Source organism: Sander vitreus, chromosome 1, assembly GCF_031162955.1.
Source record: "Sander vitreus isolate 19-12246 chromosome 1, sanVit1, whole genome shotgun sequence".
In the NCBI taxonomy this organism is placed as follows: domain Eukaryota; kingdom Metazoa; phylum Chordata; class Actinopteri; order Perciformes; family Percidae; genus Sander; species Sander vitreus.
This window is the reverse complement of record NC_135855.1, coordinates 14,890,479-14,898,531: the sequence shown is the minus strand read 5'-3', so window position 1 is coordinate 14,898,531 and position 8,053 is coordinate 14,890,479. Positions and strand designations below refer to the sequence as shown.

The following is an 8,053-nucleotide window of genomic DNA, read 5'->3' as shown; positions in this document are numbered from 1 at the left end:
GCAAGGTCACTCATTTCTGTTTAGGCCAATTCATAAGGGTTCTGGAATCACCTTATCTGGCCTCTCTCCTGGCAGCAATTTAAATCAGGGGACCCTTCCAGATGCTACCTGGCCTTGACAACACAGGGTCACACAAACCCCTCCACCATGAGAAGGTGGCAATTTATGGGTAGTGGTTCTGTAAAATTCTCATAAACTGCAGTCCACCTGTCTGGAAATATATTTTTTATTCAAGAGTCAAACTCTTTGCTCTCTGCTTTCAAAGTATTGCATATGAAGTACATGTATGTCATGGAATTATATTTCTATTTATATTGAAATGTTAATTTATAAAAATCTAGAATTTTGCATTCATTTTAATGTCTAGTTCTCTGGTGTTTTTAAGAAGGTGGCTTCCTGAAGTTACATATTAAGTGATGCTTCCTTGGCCTATGCGTTCTAAAGACCAGTGTGAATGGTCTCTGAGGTGATAGAAGGGACAGATGACTAGGCCAGAGTGACACCTAATACATCAGGCCTTTACGACCCCCAGTTTAGAGATGAGAAGGAGACCTACTGAAGAGCCAGAACTGCCAGAAGTCTCTCTCTCTCAGGCCTACAGCCCTGACCTCCACAGGGGAGCTTGTCATTAGGGCCCATATAAACTTTTGAAGTAGTGAGTCCAAGGAAAGGCCAGGTATGTAAGGCAATAAATTGTGACTTTAAATACAAACACGAAAAGTGAAAGAGTGCATGACCCCTGACAAAGACATGACTACTTCTGAGAAGTTATGTCTTCTGTTTTTCTCCTCTTGGATGGATACATGTCAGCCATAACTTATTGCTTCCCACTATTACACTCAATAAGAATGAGAACTAAAGGGCTTCTTTGAAGTTTTTTTTACTTCAGTCAACAAATCCTAACCAATGATTCAGTGCAGGTAAGCAAAACCACTTTTAATTAATGCTGACATTTAAATTGATGGGGAATAAATTCTTTAAAGCTTCGTCACTACATCTTAATGTGAGTCATAATGAGATCAGTAACAAGCAAAAAACTATTTAAGTGTGAGATGTTTTTTTGGAAACGGCAGAGAGGTTGTAGAAAGTTCTGCGAGGGTGAGTGTGCATGCAAATGTTCTTAAAGTATTTAGGAGTGCATACCAAGGAGAGTCTGCTATTATAAGCGTTTATAGCTCCCTCTCATGTCCGGTGGGTGAGTGACAGCGAGAGGAAGGCAGAGGGTGTTTCTCCATTGCATCTCGGCCAGGGACAGCTGACTGGTTGGGATCTAATTGCTCTCAAGTGAGGTCAGCAGGAGGCATTTATCTAAGCAGAGTGCACAGCGACAGTGGAAGATGCACATAGTCAGCCTGCCAGAATCAGGGAGACATCTATGGGAATTGACAGAAGCTGCCAGCTCTTGCTTAGCTTTACTGCATTACTGGGCTTGGTTTGCAACTGAGACTACAGCTTTAGAACTACAGAGTCTTCAAATTAAAACTCTCTCTGAAAGGGAACACACCTCTGACAACTCCCTGTCATCACTCAGAGTACATGTAAGTCATAAACTATGGTTTGTTTTTGTTTGTTTATTTGTATACAAGAAAAGCTGTTTGTTTTAAAGTACATACTGTGTGTATGCTGATACAGAGAAGATTACAGACGATAGACTTGTGCAGCAAGTGGGACTTGATGCAATATTTCACTGTTCTGGGTCCATGACAGGGAGACATATGCCTGTCAAAGTACACCACAGGGATTTTGATTTATTGCTTGGAAATATTCAAAACATATTTGTACAAACAGAAAATCAGAATCTCTTTGTAAGGTGTTTGTTTTTGTGAACTCTACTATAGAACTGTCTGAATCCTAGTAATCATCTATTAGTTTTTTGAAGCGGCTTTAACAAAAATCTCAACTTGCAAGCGAACCTGTGAGTTTGATTTTTTTCCAACTGCATTAGTTAGAATCAAACAGTTTTTGTTTTTTATAGTGACATCCTGCGTAACATTTCCTGACCTGGATTATGACGTCCCTTGTCGGACTATGGTCTCTAAGGATGAAGCCGCCAACGCAGATCGTCACCGAGGACTAAAGAGAGACATCATCTCATAATACTGTCACCTGTCTTCAGACCAAGCAACAGTTTTCAACCAACCCCAACCAGCTTCACAAAGTCTCCTCCACAACCACCCCATCTCAACGTCCCGCTAGGAACCCCTGCTGCAGGAACAGGAACCCGGAGGTCAAAACACAAGTCTTACAAGTCAGCGATCAGGGGGTTGCTGGGCTGAGGGATAGTGCACAGATCTCTATCTCACATTTAAGTATGTTGTTCATTGATCCCCACTGCATTGTATTATAATGCACAAATGGATGCTGACATGGAACCTTCAAAATCTGTTCTCGGGACTGTACCTGCATGTAATCTTCTTGTTCGGCAGTGTGTGTGTGGTCTACAGTGACTGCACTCCAGAACAACTTTCTGCCATCATGAACTGCTCCAAACATGAGCGCCACACCAGGAACTACGACTACATGGAGGGAGGAGATGTGCGCATCCGACAGCTGTTCAGCCGCACGCAGTGGTTCCTAACAATTGATGACTATGGCAACATCACTGGGACTCAAGATCCCACCAACTGCTACAGTAAGGATGACTTTTTTGTCTAATTATAAAACCAATGGATCACTATGAGTTCCTCTGCATTTATTAGTAATAAACAAACACCACTAATTTGCCAGAAGATATTTTCTAAATGTGATTCAACTTAAATGTAGGTGTGAGCTTGAGTCCTAGAATTTGAAATGCTGAAATTTTACAATGCAGAGTTTAGTTGTGAGATGTTTCCACTGAGTCAGTGAGGAACTTTTGGCCTGTCAAGGTGACAGAAGCACATGGGAGGTGTTATTGTACAGAATTCTCCACAGTGTAATCACAATGTTAATGGGTCATGTGTCTCTGTTAGAGCAGCCAAAGTGACAGAGGTAAAATATAGCAGGTGGGGGCTTTGGCTTGCTAAACCATAACACCATCTAAACACAGGCTCTAATGAAGTAAACTGAAAGGTCTTGGAGCCTGATGGGTGCCAGGCCCGTCTGACCTCGAGTTCATACCGCCACAGGCACACATTTGTTCAGCCTGATTTACTCTCCCAGAAACTTGCAGTATCAGAATGAGATCTTAGGACAAAGAATTGGCATGAATATTAGAAATGGAAAAATGTATGATATTAACCTTCTGATGAACCTATGGTTAGCAACTGACATCTCACACAAACACAGCCACCATACGGTGATTAGTCCAAAATTACTGTTCCATACAATTAAAAGCACAACTGTCAAATAAGGCATGCCAGTTGACTGCTGAGTGACTCATTTTATTTAATAACCATCGTAATTGTAATTTAACACAGTAAATTGTTAAATTTGTTGATTTAGAGCCAACGTGTACCACTGGAAATCTTTGTCACGATGAGGATGTTTTAAGTAGTTATCATTTCCTCCTATCTGAGAGTCTGGCGTAGGCTGGAATGTTGACTTGACAGGGAAATGCCTCAAAGTGGATGGAAAAGATGCTTGTGCAACAATTGGCTACGGAAGACAAAAAAATGTATACACCCATATGTGGCTGACAATCGCACGCTAAAAGCACACAGAAATGTAATCAATAAGCCTTTGATGAGACCAGCGTGGTGCAGATATATATGTAATAAATCAGTGAGTCATACTTTTTGGCTGCAGTGAAGAAGTCCTGAAAAGCTGATTGCATGAAAGCCTTTTTTTTTTCTTTACAAAAAAGAAGAAACCAAAATGAGAAACTTGGAACTGCATTTTTTTTGGCCTCCACATTCTGTGTGCCTCTGCAACGAAGATATAGGCTTACTGCCAGTGAACTCATCTGTTGCACCGCACAAGTTTTTACCAACTTTATTGCATTTCAAAGGGTTGTTTTGATCAAAAATCTAAATGTCTAAGACGTGGATGTTGTTATTTCTTTGTAGCTTTCGTATCTGCAATGTATAGAGAACTACAATGTCTAACACTGATATTGGGCATTATAGAAAAGTAAGTGAGTTGTGTGTGCTGTAGAAATGTTTCTGAAAAAAAGATTTGTGTGTGCATTCTGGTGATTTAGGAGTATTGCAACAGTTTCTAGGACAATTTTGTTCTGAATGTGTAAAGAAATCCTCAAAAGCAAACAAACACTTTATGCATACGATAACTGACTTACTTCTAACAAATATTGTTACGAAAAATAGTTACAAAAACGTTGTTTTAAGAAACAGCAAACAGCAGATAAACAACTTACAAGTAGGCAATCAACAACTTCTAACCACAGCATGACAACTAGAAAACAGGGAATTCAAAGACAGAAGAGTAGTAGTATGTTTTAACGTAGTTTCCTACTAAGTCACTCAAATGCAGCCAAATAAAAATAACACAGACTGATTACACCCGACAATTAAATTCACTGTATTTTGCCAAAAATGAAATGCCGATAATCTGATAAAGATATGGAGCATGTTGTAGTTTTAGTACAGATAGTGTTGTTAAGGTATTTAGTATGAAGCAGGCAATATTAATCTCAACATCAGAACATCCTTAGAAGCAAATGTAAACAATGGATTCAGACTCTGTTCGGAGAAAGTAAGATTAGGGATTATCCACAAATTAGTTTATTTAGCCAGAGGCTGGACCAGCGAGTGATGACTAATCTGTCCAAGCTGAGGCTAGCCTATCTGCGTCTGAGCCAAAATGTTAACAATATGTATGTGTGCATGTGTGTGGAAATGTGTTCCATCTTTTCACAGTAGACCAAACAATGGTAGCTGTTACATGTAATATTATGGGAATAGCATTTCCATGCTTCTTACCAACCATAAAAACAAACTAAGCATGAAGCACTTAGTGAAATCCCTACTTGAGAAATAAACATGCAGTTGCATCTACAGCCACCGATATATATTACAATTAATTAATGATCAACTGACTTTGAATTTATAAGGGCTTTACAAATGAAGATGTAGCTGAAACAGTGTTAATTTGAACTTCACCTTAAGTCATGATAAATAAAATCAAACAGGGGAATAGAAAAGCAGGGTTAAATACATGTGAGTGCACAGTCAAAGGGCTGTAATATTAAGTCAAATATCAAAGGCAAGCAGAGCAGAGCTGGGAGGAGGCCTCGGGGAAGACCCAGGACTAGGTGGAGGGATTATATCTCCAACCTGGCCTGGGAACACCTCGGGATCCCCCAGTCGGAGCTGGTTAATGTCGGGAAAGGGAAGTTTGGGGTTCCCTGCTGGAGCTGCTGCCCCCGCGACCCGATACCGGATAAGCGGACGAAGATGGATGGATGGAAGCAGAGCAGAGCACAAACAACATTCCAAATCAAGATTGGGTCACTACCATCTGTTTGTGATCGAGCAAATACTAAAATGCAGCATGCTCAAAGTCAGTCTGAGGAGCTGCTTGTCAAATGAATGAATTTCTGCAATACATTAACATTAAAAACAAGGTTTTTATATTACCTAACAATCAATGAGCTGGACTTTGTTGGAGTTCTTGAAATGCACATTTGTGTGTTAATCTTAGTTTTACTGTTACAAGTTTTGGACATAATGTTAATTTGTTAATGTTTTATGGTTCACCATATTTGTAATGTCATACCTTTAATCACAAGAACTAAGGGAACACCTTATAATAGCTTTTCCTATGATGAGACCTGACAAAGTGATGCAGGCCTTTAGCTGGAAGAGATATATGTATATTGCATAACAAAATAATAAGAAATCACAAACCAAAATAGTGTTTTTAGTCTCCCACAGATTTGAAGAGCAGGCCTAAAACGTAGCGTGCAAAGCTCATTCAAGGAGGTAGTTTTCTCAATCCCAGGAGAGAGAGGCCTAATCTTTCTCCCATATGTGCTATGACATAGGTTGTGGTTTGTGTAATGGCCACCAAGGCCAATTAACAAAGCTTGAATAAAGCCAGAGAAACCACAGACTGATTAACCACAGGAACTTCCATCCAGTTTGTTAATGAAGATGAATGTTGTAGAGCTGGAGTGAAGGCTGGATGTCGATAGTGTCTTATCTGTCCTGTAATATGTCTCATTTTTCTGTGTGAATGTCTGGCAGGTATCCTGGAGATCAGGACAGTGTCTGAGGGGGGCATACTGGCTATCAAAGGCGTGAAGAGTCAGTATTATATCTCTATGAACAAGGCTGGACAGCTGCAAGGCAAGGTAATAGTCTTCCTCAGTGAGAAAAGGCATACACTTTTTTAAGATGATCCAGTCGTGCAGAAATAGAAATATTGCAAAACATCCATTTGAAATAATCAAGACCAAGAACTGCCAGTAAAGACAATAATATTGCAGTAATGTTTGTCTCATCCTTTACAGAGGATCTACAATGAAAACTGCAACTTCAAGGAGGTTTTCCTAGAAAACTACTTCAACGCTTACTCCTCTGTAAAGAGGACTAAAAATGGCAAAGAAATGTTTATAGCCCTGTCTCAGAAGGGAAGGCCAATGAGAGGGAAGAAGACCAGGAGGGAGCATATAGCATCTCACTTCATCCCTATGAAGTGCAGGGAAGAGGAGAGGAGGGTGGACTGAAAAAGCTGAGGACTAATGAGTCGCAAATTGTGTATGATTTCAATCACATATTATATATGTTAACAGACACACGTAAACTCATTACTGACATCACGCTCCACTCTCCTCCTGTTATAGACCAGTTATGTAGTGTTCAATAATACGTTGTAGTTTTCATAAGCAACAGATATCAGATGGGCACATTCAACTATTTCAAACATCCTCAAATAAGATGTTGATACAAGGAAATATTTGAAATAGCTTCAACTGGTACACAAACTGTAAAACCACTAAAGTCTACTCAATGTTATTGTTATTTTGAGTTAAATATTATATTTCCTTATAAAACAGTTAAGTGTTTACTTATAAAACAGTAAAATGTATTACGCAGTCAGGACTGTATCCTTTTCCAAAGATGATCTACACCCAGCCAGATAAGGAGACCTGTATGATCAACAGTAAGGTCCAGAATGTAGATTTGGCTTGACCAAGATGTGCTGAAGCAAGCTGGACTTGTCTTTTTTTACTGGTACAAGTGCTCAGAGCACACAAATTAGAAGCACAATAAACTACAAATGCATGTTCAGTAAAATTAGAGTATGTAGGACAATCTGTTTGTGGATGATCTGTCTGTCCTTCCTGCATTGAAGACCAGACTGTGGTCAAATGCATCGTAGCTGCTCACTGATTCCCTCTTCATTATCAAGGTGTGATTTTGAAATGCTAAAATATTCTGCTGCTGCTGGTGAAAAGATATCCAGAATAAAATACAAAATGAACAAAATAAATGTGTATGCTATGCAATCTCTTTCCATCAGAGTTAATAGCCCTGTACACTACAAGATCACATATGTATTTATAAGGCAATTTTATTTTGTTTGTTTTAAGACCTTCCCACATCCAATTTCAAATTTAAAAGGCCAACTCTCTCTGCATGATATCACTGCAATTTCCCCATACAGTTGATAACGTTAGAGCTCAACAATGTGTAGTAAAAGTAGAAGTAAAACCCCATTCATTTTCTCCATCATGTTTTAAGAAAAACATCTTTTATTCGCAGTCTTATAGAGAAATACCTCACCACCCACAATCCTAAGCATAGCAGCGATGGGACCATGGAAATGTTTACCACACCCACGAACGGTAGAGCGAGCTTCTACCATTGAAGTCTATGATAGTTTCTGTACACAGTCTTGTACCTTTGCCTTTTTTTTGCCTAATCAAATGTTTTAAGGTCACGACTCATCTCGTAGCTGGTTGGCTTGGTTCCAGGCTTAAAACTCTTTATATAAGCATTTACAGTAATGAAACATCAATGGAGATATAGAACGGGGAAAACACTTCCAGAACGAGAGCCGTTAAAAAAGTGGGTCGGCCACTGTTGAGCTCTATTAGTAACAACAAGAAAAGTATTGTGAGGAAAGCAAACAAAGGACCATGAGAGCGCACACAGAAGGCTCTTCCCCT

At 39.5% G+C, this 8,053-nt stretch overlaps 1 protein-coding gene across 1 annotated transcript; it reads left to right on the top strand.

Annotated features, from left to right (window-relative positions):
- The first annotated feature begins 1,231 nt into the window (after nt 1-1,231).
- Nucleotides 1,232-7,374, top strand: fgf7 (fibroblast growth factor 7). The gene is made up of 4 exons (XM_078278593.1): nt 1,232-1,538; nt 1,976-2,632; nt 6,126-6,232; nt 6,392-7,374. Exons 2-4 carry the CDS (start codon nt 2,347-2,349, stop codon nt 6,605-6,607), a joined length of 609 nt encoding a protein of 202 aa, XP_078134719.1. The 5' UTR covers nt 1,232-1,538; nt 1,976-2,346; the 3' UTR covers nt 6,608-7,374.
- Nucleotides 7,375-8,053: the final 679 nt, after the last annotated feature.

Coding starts and splice junctions, on each gene's coding strand:
- fgf7 (XM_078278593.1), top strand. CDS start 2,347: ATGCACAAATGGATGCTGACATGGAACCTTCAAAATCTGTTCTCGGGA. Junction 2,633..6,125: donor AGATCCCACCAACTGCTACA/GTAAGGATGACT, acceptor AATGTCTGGCAG/GTATCCTGGAGATCAGGACA. Junction 6,233..6,391: donor CTGGACAGCTGCAAGGCAAG/GTAATAGTCTTC, acceptor CATCCTTTACAG/AGGATCTACAATGAAAACTG.